The sequence below is a fragment of the Chinchilla lanigera genome, unplaced genomic scaffold, assembly GCF_000276665.1.
Source record: "Chinchilla lanigera isolate Chin_1 unplaced genomic scaffold, ChiLan1.0 scaffold00004, whole genome shotgun sequence".
Classification (NCBI taxonomy): domain Eukaryota; kingdom Metazoa; phylum Chordata; class Mammalia; order Rodentia; family Chinchillidae; genus Chinchilla; species Chinchilla lanigera.
Genome location: NW_004955405.1, coordinates 8,053,925 through 8,075,444, shown reverse-complemented (window position 1 = coordinate 8,075,444; position 21,520 = coordinate 8,053,925). Strand labels below are relative to the sequence as shown.

Genomic DNA, 21,520 nt, shown 5'->3' with positions numbered 1-21,520 from the left:
TATTTTTGTGAAAGTATTACTGTTTTCAGAGGCATCATTCATTTTTGTTTTTATCCAGTCACTATTCACACTAATTGGTCATTATACCTCTTAGGAAGTTTTGAATTGTTCTATCTCCTTATTCATGTTCATAAATACCTTGTTAGTATTCCTAAATCTAGCCACTTTCAAGTCATCTCATCCTATAAAGTACTGCCAGATTTTACTTCATAAACTGTCGTTTATCTTTCTTTCTTTTTTTTTTTTTTTTTTTTTTTGGTACTGGGAATCGAACTCAGGACCTTGCTCTTGACAGGCAGGTGCTTATGCCACCGAGCTGTATCCCCGGCCCTGTCATTTTTCTTATGAACCTTTTTTACTGTAAAAGTTTTTTCAGTCTTCTCACTGTCTATAGAAGTGGTTCTCAAATTTTTAAAAATCTTACATGGGTTCCAAAATGTAAAACATTAACATTAGAGCTATTTGAATGAAAGTATTCAAACTTCTTGACTTGGGACTTACCTGCAAAATATTCTGTGGTCATTACCACATGCATTATAGCGTACAGTTTGAAACTCATTGGTTTAAGAAATAAAATTTAAGAAATAAAATCCTAAAAATAGGATTTAGTCCTATTTCACTCAAACAGTGCTTACTATACCCAGCTGTTTTAGATAAGTTTCATTTTTGTGCTTGATATCTATGATACTTGGCACTCAGAATGCTGTTAAATCTCCATTTTGCTTTAAAAATACTGTTCCTATTTCTTAAAAGCAGCTCAAGAACTACCTTCTCACTGACATGTGAAGGGATATTTGGGAACTGAACAAGTTAGGTATCTTTTTCCATGATGTATGTATTTTGAGAAAGTATGGTTTTTTTTTCCTCCTTCCCCATTTTTGGAAATTACAGCTGTAATGCATTTAATTATTAAGAAAATTGATGTTTCCATTTTATGCCTAAAGTGAGCGATTTTAAGCATTCAGTAAAAATGGACCCAAGGTTATTGCTTGTATTATATATTGAGCATGAACCTGATGATATCTATGTGAGGAAAATCAATAACTTTGAAACATACGTTGTTATAATGCTTATATTTCTTTTCTCTTAGGGCCTGCAGCATACAATCCTGTTTTCAAGAAATCTTGCCCCATACCTTCATTTTTTAAAGCATCGAAGCATTTTGAAGATTCTGATGAGGTTACTCCTGGCCCAACAACATATGAGGTTTGTGAGTAGTTCCGCTCTTACAGTGACACAAAAACGGGATGGTTTTAACAAAATATTGACGATATATCTGTGAAGTTATTTTTGTATATTTTTTCAGTAATCAAAATCTTTACTTAATACATTTTGAGGATATATTTTGACATCTTAAAAATAATTATTTGGTAATTGCTTAGTTTTAATAACCTATTTATGTATACCTGTCCTCTATAGCATTTGTGTATATAATTTATTTACATTCCAGCAAATCTTAAAACTTACTTGTTTAGGATGTTAAAATCTTCTACTATTTATTAAAATAGCGAGCTTATTAGAGGACTCAGAAGAAAGCCCTGTGGACTCAACACAATTGGGTGTTGATGTTTTATTTTAGTAGATATAGATATTGTAGTTTAGATTCATAATAAATGGGGGCTTCTTAAGCTATGGGCTTTCTAATTGTAAGAAGGTGGTCTATATAAACCTGCAGGAGTTTAGAGACTGTGTTTCCAATAGGTTTTTGTTTTTCTTTTGAGAGTTAGGATGAAATAGGTGTCTCATTTTTACAATACAAACTCTTGAAAATGAAATATCTTTTGCACAATATCTATAGCCTTTATTAATAGGGTGCAGCTATCAGACCAACATCCAGCCATCAGCATACAACCTTTTTCCCCACATAAAACCATTAAGAATACATTTAATTTTAAATACCACACTGAGACAATATACCAAAATTACAGTACTAAAGTTTTAATTTCATACTTTGAATATCAAAAAAGCAATGATTTGTACAACAATGAAAATATGATGAGTTAATTACACAGAAATCAATAGCTATATAGGCCATTTCATTCTTAATATCATACAGTAAAAACACATGTACTTAAAATTTCAGCCTACAGATAGCACACTTCACAAGGTTATTATTCACTTCAAATTGTACAAATGTTTACAAAGAACATTTAACTTAAAATTCACATTTTAAAATTCACATTGCTTACAAATTATGCTTGTAAGATTAACCTATCTAGGTGAGGCATTATGGCGCACACCTGTAATCCCAGTACTCAAGAGGCTGAGTCAGGAGGGTCACTGTGAGTTCAAGGCCAGCCTGGGCTACATAGTGAGTTCAAGGTCACCCTGAACTACACAGTGAAACCCTGTCTCAAAAAATCCGAAAAAATTTGTCTATATAAAGAAGTGAATATCTTGCCAAAGGGTTGGTAAACTATAAATACAAAATATGCCACAATGTTAAAAACCTTACGGTAATGTATAGGAAAATCAATAAAGACAAGTCAATCTTTCTGGGGGAAATACTTAGCACTATAAATTTAAAGTGTAATAATAGAGTCAAGGAAACAGAGAAGAAAAAAGCTGGCAAGCTGGATAGAGGTGCAGCTTCAAGATTTTTGAAAAATGCCCTCTGGGACACAAAACCTAAATACACCATGAAAGTTGCCAATAAAGGAAAAAGTAAAAGTTAGCTTCTGGCCTTGATGCACACACACTCAAAAAGACATCATTTTTATTGTTTTCACAACATAGATGATTATGTGGCAATCAGAGGTTTAAATTTATTCTTTTTTGAAATGAAATATTTTAGAGCAGTTTATAGCAATTGATTTAAGAGATAACTCTGAGTATAAAATAAAATGTATATTCTTTGTGGGATTAGGTAATGATACACTTATTTTTATGAAATGTATATTTTATACTTATTTAACACATCATAATCTAAAAATTTTCCAACATTCTGTCAAGGGCAAATTTAAAATATATCAGAAAATAGAAGATAAAATAATGAATAATCTAAAAGTTGATATTTGTTGGCTATTAATTCCTCCAGATGACAACTAATGCGTGCTGATTAAGCAAAAGTAATTTTACTAGAGGTCACTTCAGAGCAGGAGACCCTGCTCAAATCTCACTGCTGTTTAGGAAGGTAGGCATCAAGGAAGATAATTTAGAAGGCTTTAGGAACTGGGCTGAGTGATTGAAGGCACATCCTGCATTAGGGAACTGACTGGGACCAAACAAAGTTTATAGCATGTTTATTTTGATCTTTGTTTTGTTTTATGTTATTGGTGTGTGTTCATAATACATGAAAGTTATCTTTGTTCTGGGAGTTGGTGCATGTATATAACGTATCTTGATTGTTTTCGACTCCTTTGTCTCTTTCCCTAACCTATGCTGACTCCACCTCCAAAAGTCTTCTTTGATTCCTACCCCCTCTCCTTTGCTTTACTCTGTGATTTATTTATACAGTGAACCCTCACCTATCACAGGAGTCACATTCCAGAGACCCCCACGATAGTTGAAAATCCGTGAAGTAGCAGTGTTATATTTATTTTATTATTTGTATATATTTTAAGGCTTTATAAATCCTTCCCACTCCTTTCCCACTCTCTTATTAACCTTTCCCACACTCTTATAAATACTTCATAAGCTCTTAAACACTTTCTACACTCTTAAACCTATGTAATTTTAACAACATGTAAAATGCTATGTGGGTACTCAATGTGAAGTGGACAAGAAGAGATGCTGAACATATGGGCACACTGCCGGAGAGCAAATAGACCGATGCTTGGTCACTGAGCCAATCAGCGCCTGGGATGTGGTTTGTCACCTTCCATTCCATCAGCCAATAGTGTGCTGTGTACAATCTCACGCTGGCAGATGTGCTCAAGCTGTAGTGGCATACTGCATTTCCACCGTGTACAGTATGGTATTAATCCACTCATGAAATATATGATTTTATTTTGATTTAATATTCTTTTAATATGTTTGAATAACAGTTTTAATGTTTTTATATTGTTTTAAATTTTTAGACAAAAATAATTAAAATCATTAATATTATATAAATACCTATATACTACAAAATCCCACAGTATGGAGAAAACTCTGTGATACAGAATTAGACATATTATAAAAAATCCATGATACAGTGAAGGCACAATAAGTGAACTACTATATAGTGAGGGACAACAGTATCTAGCTTTTCTTTTTCTCTATATAAAATCATGGCATCTTCCAACAGGAATAATTTGGCTTTCTACTTTCCTATTTGGATGACTTTTTATTTTCGTGCACCATAATTCTTCTGGTTAGCAGTACTATTCCAGTACTATTTTGATTAGATGTGGTAAAAGTACATATCCTTGTAGTGTTTTAGATCTTAGAGGAAATGATTTCAACTTTCCCACATTTATAATGATGTTGATTTTGGGTTTGTCATAAGTAATCTTTATTGTGGTGAGGTATTTTTCATCCAAACCTAATTGTTTGAAGATATTTTATGATGGGAATTTTAATTTTATCACATGCTTCTTCTTAGAGATAATCATATAGTTATAGATAATGTTGAGATAATCATACAGTTTTATACTTCATTCTGTTTGTGTGACTTATGATGTTTGCAATTTGGTAAGTTGGATGTTGAACTATCCCTGCATTCCTGGGATAAATCCATCTGGATCATGGTATATAATCTCTTTGGCTGATGCATTTTGTTTGTTTCTGTTTTGACAAGCATTTTTGCATCTATATTAATCAGGAATATAGGTCTATAGTTTTTGTGTCATGTCCATGTTTCATTTTTGATCAAGCTAGCTTTATAAAATGAATTTTCAAAAGTTCCTTTAGTGTCAGTTGTTTAGAAGGAGGTTGAGAATATTTGTTGCATTTCTCTTTAAAATTTTAGGAGTCTATCCTTACCACCAGGAAAAAAAAATTGGTAAAATTCTGCTGTAAAGCCATCTGGTTGGCTTTTCTTTGTTGGGAGATGTTATACTGGTAAAATATTATTACTTATCACTAGTCTGTTTCAGGTGTTGTCTTCATGGTACAATTTTGGTAAGTTGTATGCACTCACAAATTTACCCGTTTCTTCCAGATTTGCTTATTTGTTGGCGTGTAGTTGTTTAAAGTAGTCTCTAATGATCCTGTGTACTTCTGTGGTAACAGTTGTAATGCCTTACCTTTCACCTATGATTTGAATTATTTGGATTCTCTCTCTTGTCTAGGTAAAGATCTGTTGAATTTTATCTTTTCAATAAAATAATTCTTCATTTTTTTCATCTTTTGTAGTTTTTAAAGTATTTGATTGATTTGTACTCTGATCTTTATTGTTTCTGTCATTCTACTAACTATTTGGGTGGTTTATTCTTGCTTTTCAAATTCCTTTCATTGGATCAAGGTTGCTTATTTGAGATCTTTTAGTGTTTATGTGGGCATTTATTGCTATAAATTTTCCTCTTAGTGTATTTTGCTCTATTCCATACTTTTTGGTACATTATGTTTCCATTTTCATTCATTTCCAGAAACTATTCATTTCCCCTTTTGATTTCTTCATTGGTGTATTGTTTAAGAAAATAATTAATTTCCATGTATTTGCATAGTTTCTGAAATTCCTCTTATTTCTTTCTAATTTACTCCAGTGTGATCAGCAAAAGTATTTGATATGATTCTCTAAATTTGATGATTCTTTAAACTTATTGAGATTTGTTTATAGCCTAACAGATAGCCTATCCTGGAGAATATTCTATGTATTTATGACAGCAAAGTGTTTTCTGTACGTCTGGGATAAAATGTCATAAATATCTGTTAGGTGCATTTTGTCTATAATATAGTTTAAGTGCAATTCTTTCTTGATTATTTTGACTGATCCATTGATGAAAGAGAAGTTGAGATCCTCAACTACTGTGTTGGAGTGTATCTGTAATGTATGCTGTAGATAATTGAGTATTCTGGTATTGGGTGCATATATATTTGTAATTGTTATTTTTCTTAATGGCTTGATTCCTTTACAATTATATAACCTATTTGTCTCTTCATAAAGGTGTTTTATTTAGAATCTATTTTAGCTGATATAAATACAGCTAGTCCTGCTCATTTTTGACTTCCATTTGCAAGAAATATATGTTTTTGTGCCCTCACTGTCTACGGGGGTCTTTACTGGTGAATTATTAGTCAACTTTCACATTGTTGGGACACAATTACTAGCATCCACAAATCAAAGGAGAATTTGGTTTTAATTTGGTTCACAGTTTCAGGGGTTCACTACATGGTATACAGGATCCAAGGCAGGAACATTTTGACAGTAGAGCGCAGGAGAGCAATGCTTTGTAGTTTATGGTAGTTGGGAAGGAGAACAGAGGGCAGCACTCAAGCTGAACAGGTAAGGGAACATATATAATATCAAAGGTCAGGCCTCCAGGACCCACTCAGATGTACTCAATGGTGTACTCTACCAATATCCTGAGTAGTTCCCAAGGCAAACAAGTTTACATAGAAAGCTAAACCATCAAACCCTACCCCTTATCAACTTGACACCCAGACTAATCTCCATAAACTATACTTAATGTCCAAATGAAGAAAATTGCAAGGTCATAATTTGGGTTAACATAATAAATCTATCCTGCATATAACCAGATATGCAACTATCTGCTTCCCAAAGTCTCAACAGGTCTAGCACTTTACAAAATCCCAGTCAAAATTTCTTCTGAGACACACGCAAAGTTTTAGCTATGAAATTCTGTAAAAATAAATTAAAAAAACAAGTTACATTATCCCAAGGTACAATGGCAGAGGGTAAATATTTGTATTCTGAAACAGAAGAATATGGGAGTAAGAAAAAATAAAACCAAAGTGAGATGGAATTCTAACATAGCAAACATTAAGTCCTGTAGCTCCCTCCATTCCCAGCACTTGCAACATGCTGGTGAGGTGCAAGTTTCAGGGCTTGGATAACCCCACACCTATAACCTTGCTGGTTACAGCTGATATGTGTGCTGTCTTGGGCTGACTCCATTCATACCCTAGAGCTTTCTTTGGCAGATAGTCCTTATTCCTGGCATCTCCAACTTCCTGGGGTCTCCACTGCACATTTAGCTTCATTGCAACAGCTTTATGCGCTGCCTTTTGAATAATTTGCCTTCAGGCCTTTCTTTGAAATCTGGGTGGGACCTTCCCTGACCCCACAACTTTTGTACTCCACATGCCAGTAAAATCAGCATCAGATGGATGGTACCAAGATCTGCTGCTAGCTTGAACAGTAGCTGCTTCCCTTGGGATATGCAGCAGCACCTCTAAGTGCCTAGATGACTGAGTACATAGAACTCAATCCTGAGGACCAATTCTTCAGGGAGCCCTTCTTGAGTTGGTTTCCGAAGGGATTGCTCCTCAGATGAAGTCTACATTCTTGCACCTTTGAGCCTGTGATGCACCTTGATGATTTCTGAGATGCCTATAAGTCTTCTTTGTCCTTGCATGAAGTACTTGCTTCCTTTTTAATGGCACTAATCTCTGCCTATATTTCCTTTGGCCTCAACTTTGCATATGCTTCCTTTTGAAGAATAAAATTTAAGTTTTTTCAAATTTTCTGCACTGCTTTTTCACCCAATTCTCAGTATAAATCTGGATAAAAACAGCTAGTAGTACTCCTGCCATAGCCTGGATGGTGGGCTGCTTTGACATTTCACCCACCAAATCAGCTAGTCCACTACCCTTAATCTCAGTCTCCTAGAAGGTCTCAGGACATGGGAAAATATAGATTTTTTTTTTTTTTTTTTTTTTTTTTACCAGAGTATAGTACACATAACCTGTAGTCCAAATGCTAATGGAGTCCTTGTTCCCAACTAAATCCTGCTGTTTTTCTGTTTACTTTCCTATTAACATTCTGGTCTTCCAAGTTCTGAATGGAATCACCCATCATGTGATGCTTTCAGCACTGTTAACATTCTCCATTCTCTAGGTTGCATCTTCAAACATTTCAAACTCCTCCTGCAAACCAGTTCCAAAGAGTTCTATATCACACAGACAGGTACAGGCATAGCAACAATCCCACTACTTTGTTGCCAGTTTTCTATGTTAGTGAGCTTTTTCATTGCTGGAACACAATATTTGATACCTACAACTTTAGCTTGTGTTTCAGAGGACTTAGTACATGGTTGGTAGGATCCAAGGTAAAAGCATCATGGTGAACTGGAGTGGTGAGCAAAGCTACTGATTTTATCACAGTGGATTTTTAGTATGATTTCAAGTCAGGAATTGTGATGCCACCTGCCTTGTCTTTGTTCCCAGGATTGCTTTTGTTATTCTGGGTATCTTCTGGTTCCAGATGAATTTTAGGAATGTTTCTTCTAGATGTGTGAGGTATTCTAATGGTATTTTAATTGGAATTGCTTTGAATCTGTACAACAACTTGGGATAAGTATGGACATTTTCACAATGTTGGTTTTTCCTATCCATGAGCAAGGAATATCTTTCCATTTTCTGAAATCCTCCTCAGTCTCTTTTTTCAGAGTACTGCAGTTTTCACTGTATAGATCTTTTACTTATTTTGTTAGATTGATTCATAAATATTTCAGTGTTTTGGGTGGTATTGTAACAGGTATGGTTTCCTTAGTTTCTCTCTCAGTATGTTTGTTATTTGTGTATAGGAATGCTATACTACTGAATGTGTTGATTAATTCTAGGAGTCTTCAGGTGGAGTTTTTGGGGTCTTCCATGTAGAGTATCATGTCATCTGTGAATAATTATAATTTCACTTCTTCCTTTCATATTCTTATTCTTTTTATATCTCTCTCTTGTGGAATTGCTCTGGCTAATGTTTCCAGAACTATGCTGAATAGGAGTGGTGACAATGGGCATCCTTGTCTCATTCCCAATTTTAAAGTGAAAGCTTTCAGTTTTTGTCCATTTATTATGATGTTGGTATTTGGTTTGTCATAGATGGCTTTTATTGGGTTGAGGTAAAGACCACTGACTTCTATTTTCTGTAGGGTTTTTATCATGAAAGAATGTTGGACTTTGTCAAAAGCTTTTTCTGCAACTATTGAGAGGATTATATGATTTTTCTTTTTGTCTTTGTTGATATGGTGTATTATATTGTTTGATTTGCATATATTAAACCATCCCTGCATCCCTGGGATGAATCCTACTTGGTCATAGTGTATTATCTTCTTGATGATTTGCTACATTCTGTTTGCTAGTATTTATTGAGTATCTTTGCATCTATGTTCATTAGGGGGATTGGTCTATAGTTCTCTTTTTTGGTTGAGTCTTTCTCTGGTTTTGGTATCAATACAATACTTGCCCTCAGAAGTAAGGATAAATTAAGGAGAATTGCTTCATTTTCAATTTCATTAAAGAGTTTGAGGAGTGTTGGCATTAAATCTTTTTTGAATGTCTTGTAGAATTCAGCTGTAAATCCATCAGGACCTGAGCTTTTCTTTGTCAGTAGGTTTTTAACTGTGTTTTCAATTTCCATAATTGACATTGGTTTATTTAAGATTTTTATATCTTCTTAATTCAACTTTGGAAATTTATACTTATATATGAATCTGTCCAATTCATCTGTGTTTTCCATCCTATGGGAGTAAAGATTTTCAAAGTAGGTATTGATGATCTTCTGAATTTCTATGGGATCTATAGTGATTTCACCATTTTCATTCCTTATTGCATGAATTTGAGTCTTTTCTTTCCCTTTTTGATAAGATTGACTAGGGGGGTTATTAATTTTATTTATTCTTTCAAAGAACCAACTCTTTGATAATTCTTTGGAGTGTTTTCTCCACCTCAGTTGCATTTATTTCTGCCCTGATCTTTATAATTTCCTCCCTTCTTTGGGCTTTGGGCTTGACTTATTCTTCTTTTTCTAAGAAATTGAGGTGCAGCAATAATCTATTTATTTGTACTTATTCTGTTTTCCTGATATGCGTGTTCACTGCTATAAACTTTCCTCTGAGGACTGCTTTCAGTGCATCCCACAGATTCTGGTAAGTTATATCACCAGTTTGCTTGCAGATATTAATTTCTTCTTTAATTTCTTCTGTGACTCATTGGCTGTTCAGGAGGCTATTATTTAATTTCCATGTGTTTATGAAATTCTTGCAGTACCTTTTGTTGTTGATTTCCAACTTTACTGCACTATGGTCAGATAGTATACATGGGATAATTTGAGTTTATTTGCATTTAGTTACACTTGTTCTATGGGCTAGTATATGGTCTATTTTAGAGAAAGTCCCATGCACAGCTGAGAAGAATGTGTATTCTGGTGCTGTGGGTTGGAACACTCTGTAAATGTCTACTAAGTCCATTTGTTCACAAGGTTTGTTCAATTTTTCTATTTCTCTGCTGAGTTTTTCTCCCATTGACCTATCCCTTTGTGTCAATGGGTTGTTAAGGTCCCCTATTACAATAGTGTTGTAAGTTATTTGGTTTTTCACATCCATTAAGATTTGCCTTATATAGTTGCATGCTCCCATGTTTAGTGCATACACATTTATGATTGTTATCTCTTCCCCTTGAAGTTTTCTCCTGACAAGTATGTAGTGACCTTCTTTATCTCTTTTGATCACTCTTGGTTCGAAGTTTGAATTGTCTGTGAATAGAATAGCTACCCCTGCTTTTTTCTGGGTTCCTGTCATGTGGAGGATCGTTTTGCATCCTTTGACTTTCAGTTTATGAATTTCCTTTTGAGTTAAATGTATTTCTTGTATACAGCATGCATATTGTTGGATTTTGTTTCTTGATCCACTCTGCCAGTCTGCTTCTTTTGACTGGCAAATTGAGGCCATTTACATTAATGGTTATAACTGAAATATGTTGGCTTATCTTTTTATGTTATTTACCTGTTGTTGGTTTCCTACTTTTACTCTCTGTTTAATTGCTTGCCCTATGACGTAGTTCCTTACTATACTTGTTCTTGGAATTGTGTCCATTTCTGTTCCTTTCTAGAATATCTTTCTGTACTATTTGTAGGGTTGGTGTAGTTCTTCAGTTGTTTTTTGTTGTGGAAATATTTTATTTCTCCATTAAATTTGAAGGATAGTTTTGCAGGATACATCAATCTAGGTTGGAGATTATGTTTTAGGACCTGGACTATTTCACTCCAAACTCTTCTTAACTTTATGGTTTGTGTTGAGAAATCTGCAGTGATTCTGATGGGCTTTCCTTTATAGGTGATCTGTTTCTTTTCTCTAACATCTTTTAATATTCTGGAATTTGCTGGATATCTGGAATCTTGATTATTATATGTTTGAGTGTCATTTTATTTTGGTTATGGCTGGTTGGGGTTCTATATGCCTCACTTACCTGTATGTCATATTCTTCTTCCATGCTTGGGAAATTTTCTGCTACTACTTCTGCAAATATTCTTTTTATGTCATTTTTATTGACACCTGCTGTTTTGTTGACATCTATTAATCTTACCTTGCTTCTCTTTGCATCATCTTACAGTTGTTGAATTGATATTTCATGGTTCTTTGTTATTTTTAAGAAATCCTTCCTTTCACAATCATTGGCTGCAATACTGTCCTCAAGACTGGAAAGTCTGTCTTCAGCTTCATTCAAGTGGTTTTGCTAGCTTTCATTGGATATTTTGATTTCCTGGATATCTCTTTGAATCTGCTTCATGCATTCTAGTTCTGTCCTGTATTGTTCGTTTAATGTTTCCATCAATTTTCTATGCTCATTTATTTTTTTTTATATATGTGTTCTTCAGATGTGCTGAATAAGTCTTTCATTATTGATGTTCTTTCTTTCTTTTTTTTTTTTAATCTTATTATTTCTGATCTGATTTCTCCTATGGCCTCATAGAGTTGTTTCTTTACTTCTGTTGCAATCATTTCAGATATTTCAGGTATGTGACTTCCAAGTTCTTCTATGTCAGTTCTCTCCTGGCCTTATTCTGGGTGGTGTTGAGTTCTGAGACTGCATTTTGCTCCTATGTCTTGTCATTTAGGATGTCAGAAGGAAAGTGCTGAGCCTCACACTTCCCAGGCAGCTCATGAAAGGTCCCTAATGACCGTGGTTTACCTGGATGTCAGACTTATCCCAGTAGGATAGAGGGCAGTGAATCACTGGGACCAGGATCCCTGCAGTTGGTGGGGCACACAGCTCAGGCAACAACTGGGATGGTAGGGGAATGCTGGCCTTCGGTACCAGGGTCTCCAGGCCACTGATAGAAAGTGTGTGGGCCTCAGCCGTGAACCTAATGGTGGCCAGACAGGGGCCACTGCTCTGGGGTCCTCAGGCAGCTGGTCGAGGGAAGGAAGGCCTCACTTCCCAACCTAAAGGTCCACAAATCCCAGAGCTGCTCCCGTGCTGCTTCTCTGTCTGCAAGGAGCCCACAAATCACAGGTGGAGATCTCACCCACCAACCCAGAGGTCCACAAAGTGTGGGGCTGCTTTTGTGCCACTTCTCTGTCCACAAGGAGCTGGCAGAGAACAGGATCAGGCCTCCAAGGAGTTTATTCCAAGAAATACTTTGTTACCAGATTTCTCACCCACCTAAAATCCTCAATTCTGGGTAATTTTAAATAGTTAGCCAGTAGGTTCACTTATTTGAGAAATTATAGAATAGAAAAATTTATACTACAGAATTAAGAAAATATGCACATGTAATACAATTAATTTTCTCCAAAGTATAGAAAATTTATTATATACTGTATGAAAATATAATTTTAAATGGCACTGATATATATATCTATGAATGTACCATGATATATAGATTTTTCCTGACTTAAAATAATTTGTGTGTGTGTGTGTGTGTGTGTGTGTGTGGTTCTAGGGATTGAATCTAGGACCTTGACAGTGAGCTCTATCCCAACCCTTTTTATTTTTTATTCTGCCAGGGGGTCTTGCTACTTCACTATCTTAGTTACTTTTCTCGTTGCTCGAAGAAAATACCTGATACCCACAAGTTAAAGGAGAAAAGGTTTATTTCACCTCACAGATTTTGGTGGTTTCATAGCCAGCTGGCTCCAAGGCAGGGTGGAACATGGCAGAGGGCTATTGCAGAGGAGAAACAGTCCAGGTAGGAGGCAGCAAGTAGCAAGAGCCTCCTTCTCACTTTTACCCCATCCAGGTAACAAGCCTTTTAGGTGGTGTCACCCACACTTAGGGTGAATCTTCCTGTTAGCCACACCCAGAAACATGATGAACCAACTAGTGGAGTACTTTACTATCACACACCCTTAATCCCAATATTATACACCTAGATCCAGCCACTTTCAAATAGCCCCACCTATGAGCTCATGAGGCTTTGGGGGGACATCTAGATACAAGCCATGATGCCACTGTGTTGCTCAGGCTAGGCTTGAAATTGTGACCCTCCTGACTCAGACTCTCAGTGCTCTGGTATTACAAATTTTCACCACTACATCTGGCTGTGACTTATAATGATTTGACTTGTAAGTTTGGACTTTGTAATTGTATGAAAGTGATATTCAGCCAGTAAAATCCACATTCTGAATTTAATCTTTTTCCAGGCTATCAGTATCTAGTTCAATACTCTCTTGCACTATCCAACTGTAGGGTAAAATATGTGCATGTAGCATATTTAAGAAAAGTAAGACTAAGCTATGTTGTATGGTAGACTTTTATGTATTAAAAGCATTTTGACTTAAAATATTTTTACTTTGTGGTGGGTTTTTTGGGATGTTATCTCTGTAATTTGAGGAACATCTATGTATAAAACATATATGAATTTAAACTTTTAAAAATAAATAACCCTACAAAGATATTCTTATCCTGATATTTGTTGCTAACTGTGATTATGATCTGGAAAAATGTCTTAGAATTACTGGTAAACAAAATCTTGGATATTGGAAGGCATTAACACATACTTTAAATTTTTTTCCACATCTCTTTTTTAGTGGAGTAATGCTTTCATAGCCTTTTATGCTTCTTCAATGATTATTGACCTGTTTTAGTGAATTTTTTTCAAGAAAACCATTTATTTATCAAGATATTAAGATGTAATAAGTTGTGGTATATTAGGGTGTATTACTTGTTTTAAACTTTTGTATCTGTTAAAAATAACATTAATAAATTTTTGGACTTTATTTTACTATGATTTATATTTATATTTTCTAAAATGTACTCATATTATTGTTCTCTATTTTCTATGTTTTTTGTTATAGTTGAAAAAGCTTTCCTCATTGCCAAAGCTTTAAGTTAGTGCTTCTACATTTTATTTTGGTTTTTATGTTTTTCCTTTATTTTTAAACTACTTGGTGTACTTCTACATTACGTTTTACACATCAATCTTTCCTTCTTTCCATTAAACTTACAACTTTGTCATTTGTCCACTTCCTATTCAGAAGGTCCTTATTAAGGCCCAGCAATCATAATGTATCTTCCCGTTACAATTACTCTCATACTCTCTTAGGTGACTCTTTCATACTATCTTCTCTCTTCTTAATCCCTCTTAGAAAAAATGTAAAGCTTGCTGCCAGCATTCATCTAATTTTATTTAAAGATGAAAAAGAAAAACCTAATACCACCTTGGTAGGGAGAATTTGTAGGGACGATTTGTTGGATTAAGAGAAAACTGAATATAGATGTCATTTTAATCAGATACAAGAATGAATGAGCTATTTTAAATACAGTACACATATTGAAAAGAACAGTTAATGCTTAATTTTTGACCAGTTTTGCATGCTTATATCTGGTAATCTGAACAACTAATTTGAAGACAATACTATGTAATAGAACAACCATTGCTGAATTTCTACCCTCTTGTTTAGTGAAGCTCTCTATCATTTTTAATGGTTGTTTTATTAGTTTTTATTCTCTTTAATTGTTTGATCAATCTTGCTTTCTTACATCTGGTAATCTGAGCAACCTTGTTGAAGATAACAATATGTAATATAACAACCATTGTTAATTCCTATCATTTTGTTTTGAAACCCTTTATCATTTTTATTGTTTTTGCTTTGTTTTTGTCTATGTTGTTGTTATTTTGTTACTGTATTTTAGTGTCTTCAAAATAAATAAATAAGTAAACAAATAAAGTACAAAAATGCTCCAAAAAGCACTTATTGTAAAATTTGCTGTGTAGTTGAATGCATAAAGTTATTGTTATATTTACTTTTATTTTATGCCTATATTCATTATATTATGATTATGGCCTCAGTGTGGTCTAGGCCTCAAGTATTAAAAAAATGAAAATTCTTTACTCTCAAATATATACCAATCTAGTAAAGAGAAAGTATGTAAATATGTTAATTAAGCTGGTAAGGAGAAAAATATATAAGTATTTTAATTAAAATAATTAGTATATTGGGAATAGGTAAAAGGTAACAAATGTCTGATGTAAGAAATCTCTAATTTAGTCAAGGGGAGTCAGGAGAACTTCATCAAGTATTTTATGTAAAATAGGAGAGAATGATGGGAGTTTTCTCTTTAGACAAACTAAAGGAAGATGTTTGAGGTAAATGAAACAATATATGCTGAGAGAGGCACTAGACAGTAGAGTATCTCTGGAAATATTTTATTGTCAGTGGCTCTGATATATAAAAATGGGTGAGTGATATTAAACATGTAGACAGAAGTGGATCCTCAAATATGTTGAATAACATGCGGTTTTCATTGTTTCTTCTGAACTACAGGTAGACATTGAAGGTTCATTAAGATTATGTTATATGTTAGTATAAATCAAGCTAAACTCATTTGTTTTAATATTTAAAAATATTTCCCTATTTTTGATAAATTGCTAATAAAGAAAGATAAGAGCATGGGTTACATATATATTCTTTTGATATTGGACAGACGTTAGTTCCAGGTTTTATTTTGAAATGCTCATACAAGTTTTATAGAAAATAAGCAGCGCATCGGGTGCAATGCCTGAAATCCCAGCACTTGGGAAGCTAAGGCAATAAGATAGTAGCAAGTTTGAGGCCAACCTAGGCTACAGAGTTAGACCCTAACTCAAAAAACAAAAAAGTTACAGAAAATATTTGTTTTATTTGGATTTCCAACTGTAAATTTTTAAAAGTCTAAATTTATACCTTAAATTTTAAAGTTTGTGGGAGAATACTTCATATCCTTTGGAAATTTGACTTAAAACTTTTGCTTGTAGAAGATGGTTTTGCACTTCAATTGTAAAGGTCATAACATATTACTTAATACCCAAAAGTGAATGCCTTAAAAGCTATCTGTCATTTACCATTCTAAAAGGAAAGTCCTTGACTCTCCATGGCCTATAGTTTAATTCTCCTCTTTTATTTCTACCTATACCCATAGTGATATTCCCTTAAACTTCTCAAGTTACCAAGTTTTGGGAAATTTGTAAGTTCTGTCCTGGAAAATTTATTTTTATCATATGATATTAGGACTTTAGATGTCTGTTAGAGGTATTATTTGCTTTGTGTTACATTAAGAGGGTTCCAGGCTAATCATGTACAAACTGTATTAGTATAGAGATGAATCTTTGGACCTTAAGGGTAAGTTTCAACTTAGAAGATTGTTTGGGTGACTATATATTTTCAGGCAATCCATAAACTCTTAAAGGTACGAAATATGACATACTCATAATATATATTTTTCTGAGGTAGTTTTCATAAAATTCTCAAAGGAAGAAGCTGCACCCCTCCCTTCAGACCAAATAGGAAGCTAATTTATGAATCACTTATTTCACCAAAAGAATTCTTCTAGCTGGGAACAATTCAGGGCAAGAGCAGCAAATCATAAGGCTTACCCATGCAGTTTCATAAATGCAAACTTCTTAAGATACTAGCCATTACTTTCCCTTATATTTTATTTAATAAAAATTATTTATGGAGTTACCTGTCTGACATAGTCTTAAAAATGGAGAAGTCACATATTATTTTACATAGACAATGGAGAGTATTATGTTCAAAAGGATGAGTGAAATACATGATTTTATTTTTTTCAAAGGCATTGAGTGACGATCTGAACATAAAAATACCAAAAAGATAGTGGAAAAGAACCAGTTTTGTATCTCTATTATCTTAATTTCATTTTGAAGTAGCTTTGTTTTAATGCAATGCATTAAAATATATTTATCTTTTTGTGTGCTTCAATATGTCAAAAATGTTATCTATGGCTTTGATCAGGTTAAGGTAGAGGCCATCTATTCCTATTTTCTGTAGAGTTTTAATCATAAATGCATGTTGGACCTTGTCGAAAGCTTTTTCTGCATCTAATGAGATGATCATGTGGTTTTGGTCTTTGGCTCCATTGATATGGCGTATAACGTTTATAGATTTGCGAATATTGAACCAACCTTGCATTCCTGGAATGAATTCAAGCCTATCACCATGCACCAAACTCAAGTCAAAATGGTTCACAGATCTCAATATTAAACCAGAAACACTAAATCTATTGGAAGAGAAAGTAGGTAAAAACCTCGAAGACATAGGGGTAGGCAGAGAGTTCATGAATAAAAACCAAATTGCACGTGAAACACTTGAAAGAATCAACAACTGGGATCTCATCCTACTGAAAAGCTTCTGCACATCTAAAGAAATCACCAGCAGAGTCAAAAGAAAACCAACAAACTTGGAAAAAATTTTAGCTGATTGTCCCTCAGACAAAGGGCTTCTATCTAGAACATACAAAGAATTAAAAAATTTCAGCCCCTCCAAATTCAAAGACCCAATCCAAAAATGGGCAGCTGAGATGAACACACATTTCTCAGACAAGGAGATACAAACGGCAAATAAATATATGAGAAAATGTTCAACATCATTAGTCATTCAAGAAATGCAAATTAAAACAACACTAAGATTCCACCTTACCCCAGTAAGAATGGCTAGCATTAAGAAATCAACCAATAACAAATGCTGGCGAGGCTGTGGAGAAATGGGAACCCTTCTCCACTGCTGGTGGGAATGCAGACTGGTGAAACCACTGTGGAAATCAGTTTGGAGATTCCTCCGAAAACTAGGTTTAGAGGTCCCATTCAACCCAGCTATCCCCCTGCTGGGTATTTTCCCAGAAGATCTAAAAACATCATATCACAGTGATATATGTGCACCTATGTTCATAGCAGCACAATTTGTAATTGCTAAAATGTGGAAGCAACCCAAATGTCCATCCACCGAGGATTGGATAAGAAAATTATGGTACTTTTATATAATGGAATATTACTCAGCTGTAAAGAAAGATAAACTCGAGGCCTTTATATTTAAATGGTCACAACTAGAGACCATACTCATAAGTGAAATAAATCAAACATACATGTGCAAGTACCGCATTGTGTCACTAGTGTAAAACTTGAAAGAGTTAAGTTAAACTCGGAGGTATGATAGACACTGTGAAATGATAGGAAACCACCGAAGAGTAAAGGGCTTCTGGGATGTGGGAAAAGAGAAGGGAAAGAAGGAAAAATTTTGTATGTATGTATATACAGGATAGATAACATGGTTGTTCTTCTATCTGCTGTTTCTATGCTGAAAGAAACTGTCAATGAGTCTTTGGTTGACCAGTATTGCATGTCTATATCTGTTTTCATGAGAAGCCACTTTGAAGATATCAATATGTAATACAACCACCATTGTTAATTCCCTACCACTTTGTTTGGAACTCTGTATTGTCTGTATTGTGCTTGTGATATGTTGTAAAATGTTGTATGTCTGTTAATGTTTCCCTCCTTTTATCCTTAAAATAAAAAAAAAATGTTATCTAAGCCATCACTATTTTAATTATCAAAAAAGTATTTTGCTAAATAATAATTTCAGTTTGATGAATAAAGAAAATAATTTTACCTAAATGGAAGTTGCTTTTCTACTCTGTTGTTAGAATTGCAATGTGCAAGTTTCTTTATTTGTGCAAAATAGCAGGTCAGCCTCAATTTCCTAATAAAGAACTCTGATTGTAACCACAGAAAGAATATTTTTTAAGCATATACCACATTTTAATCTCTGGTTTTCATAGTAACTTATAGTTTCATCTTCATTCTCCTAAAATATAAATCTCAGCTTACTAGGTCTGGACATTTTATTTATAATTTGAGGTGTGTGGACAAGAGGACAGTCAGTAATAATAAAGGTAGTAAGTAAAACAGACTCAGCTCTGAATTTTCAACAGTAAAATCCCTAGAAATGCCAATTATTTTCTTTTCTAAAAAAGTCAGAAATGAGTCTCCTGTTCTTTTTGATGATCAAGACACATTCCTGAGAAATACCCAAATGAGCACCCTTCTGGTCTTTTCCTTCTCTGGGTAGACTCAGCCCCCAGGTGCGAGGTTTAGTATGTGCCTTGCCTCTGCCTGTACTGCACTAATTGCAGTCTGAGTGAATATCGGTGCCTGGTGCAGTAATGTTTCATCCTCACGCTTCTGTCACTGATGTTGAGCTAGTCACTCTTGGGACAACTGAAATTGATCTGTTTACATTCATGTTCAGAAATTCAACTCTTGAAGAATAGGGGATGGTTTTGAAAGAATGTATCCTTTGTCTCATATTTTTTCAGAATCTCAAATTTTGTTTATTGGCTGATCTTTTTTCATCTTGCACCCTTCTGTCTTAGCTCTCTGCAATGTTTAACACTGAAATGTTTAACAAAGAAAGAAATATTAATGGGATCATGTTAGTCAACAAACTCTTAGAAACCGACACAACCCATGTTCAGCCAGGGATGTTTAAACAAGTTTCAGACCTAAATGTACTCTCTTCAATCAGAATGAGCTCCCTGCCTACCAGATTTGCATGGGGAGAGATGATAGGCCACTTTCAGAGCACCCTGAAAGTCAGAGGTGGTGGCACATACCTGTAACCCCAGCCCTCTGGGAAGGTGCAGCAAGATTCCAGACTGAGAACCTGACTCAAAATAGAAAATAAGAAAAGGGCCAAGGATGTAGCTCAGTGTAAAAGACTCTGAGTTCAAATCCTGGTATGAACAGTACCAAAAACACATCAACTTTAAAGCAGACTTTCATCAGTGTAATCATTGCCAAGAAATGGCCTTAGTTTTCATAGATATAGGACCACCTATTTACTACTGTTGATGATCTTAGATTAATGCTCACTTGCCCACAAAGATGGACAGTTTTGGCCTGTAGAGTAGAATAGACCAATTCTGGCTACTTCCTATGTCAGTGGTCTCACAGCCTTTTAGGATAGCCCATTTTATGTCCTGTAAGACATTAATTTTTGTTAATTGACTCTGGTATGAAAACTTGAACTTAATTATCATAAGTCTTATGTATATGTCATTTTAAGTAGTTGTTGTCAGTAAAATATAAAAAGTCAATTACTCTAATTTACTGGCTGAAAAGTGACGGTATTCACCTTATCAGTGTAAAGTGCTACTTTTGTATTCTTAAGTATTAGAAGCCTCATTTAAAAAGTGCTGATCTAGTTAAAGTGATATTGCTTCAGTAACTGCTTTATTGATTTAAGTATCCTTGAAGTGTAAAATTAGTTTTAGGCCCCCAAACACTGAATATTAGTGATGATTTTAGAGGAACTATTTCTAGTTTTAAGACAAAAGAAAATTATAAGTTCCTTTTAATGTGATTTTATGCAACATAAAATTAAGGAGAGAAAAGTTATATTATACACAGTTTTGAATCTTTCTTTGTGAAAGTTTTTTTTTCTTTATGAAAGTTTAAATTTACAAAGTGGATGATCTGATTTCTCTTTATTTTCAGAAAATTGAGGAATTCTCAAGTAGAACTTCCATTTAAGAGACGTGTATCTTAAATAGAATTAAATAAAAATTAAACATAATTCTTAAAAGCTTTTTTGTTTAACATTAGTAACATTAGTGATATAAGCATTCTACAGTTAGAATTATGCTATCGTTTCATTTGTTATTAGTGCCATGTATTATTATTAAATTTTCATTAATATTTTTCTCCAAAAAGGAGAAAAATTCTTTTTAACATTTCTAGCAAATGCAGTTTAACATTCATATAAAATATTAATCTACTTCCCTAATTGAAAGTTATGGTAATTGTTTTGTATGTAAAATATCAATTACTGCAACATTTTTATCTTTAATGATAAACATTTACACTGGAGAAAGTGCAAAAGAGAGTAATACTAAATTAAATCTCCTAAATGTATTTCTCATATATATACATTTATATTGACACTTTCATATTTGGTCAAAATATTTATCATGCTTATAATAAATAAGTAAATATTAAAATATTGTATCTATTACCTTCCTATTTTTGAGAATGAAGACAGATCTACAGCTTTTTAAGAAGAAAAATAATTCCACATCTTTTATTTTTTAAGCCTTTACTTCTTTAAGTCTTGATCTTTTATGTTTTGTGTGTGTATGTGCGTGATGGCCAAAAGACTGTCTAGAAAAGGAAAACCAGAATCAGGCAGCACTTTCTGTTGCAAGTAAAGGCTGTTTATTTAGCTCCTGTATGAACACAATATGGTTTTCAGAAAGAATAGGTCAAGGTTTGAAATTATTATGTATATATTTCCTTCCTTCCTTCCTTCCTTCCTTCCTTCCTTCCTTCCTTCCTTCTTTCCTTCCTTCCTTCCTTCCTTCCTTTTCTTTCTTTCTTTCTTTCTTTCTTTCTTTCTTTCTTTCTTTCTTTCTTTCTTTCTTTCTT

General features: G+C 34.0%; 1 protein-coding gene across 1 annotated transcript in view; it reads left to right on the top strand.

The window, feature by feature from the left end:
* Positions 1-21,520, top strand: part of LOC102018462 (sperm-tail PG-rich repeat-containing protein 2) — a 358,995-nt gene that overhangs the window by 145,838 nt on the left and 191,637 nt on the right. The window contains exon 3 of the mRNA XM_013517444.1: positions 1,091-1,206. Within this exon, the coding sequence (XP_013372898.1) occupies positions 1,091-1,206 (116 nt within the window). The remainder of the gene's footprint in view (positions 1-1,090; positions 1,207-21,520) is intronic.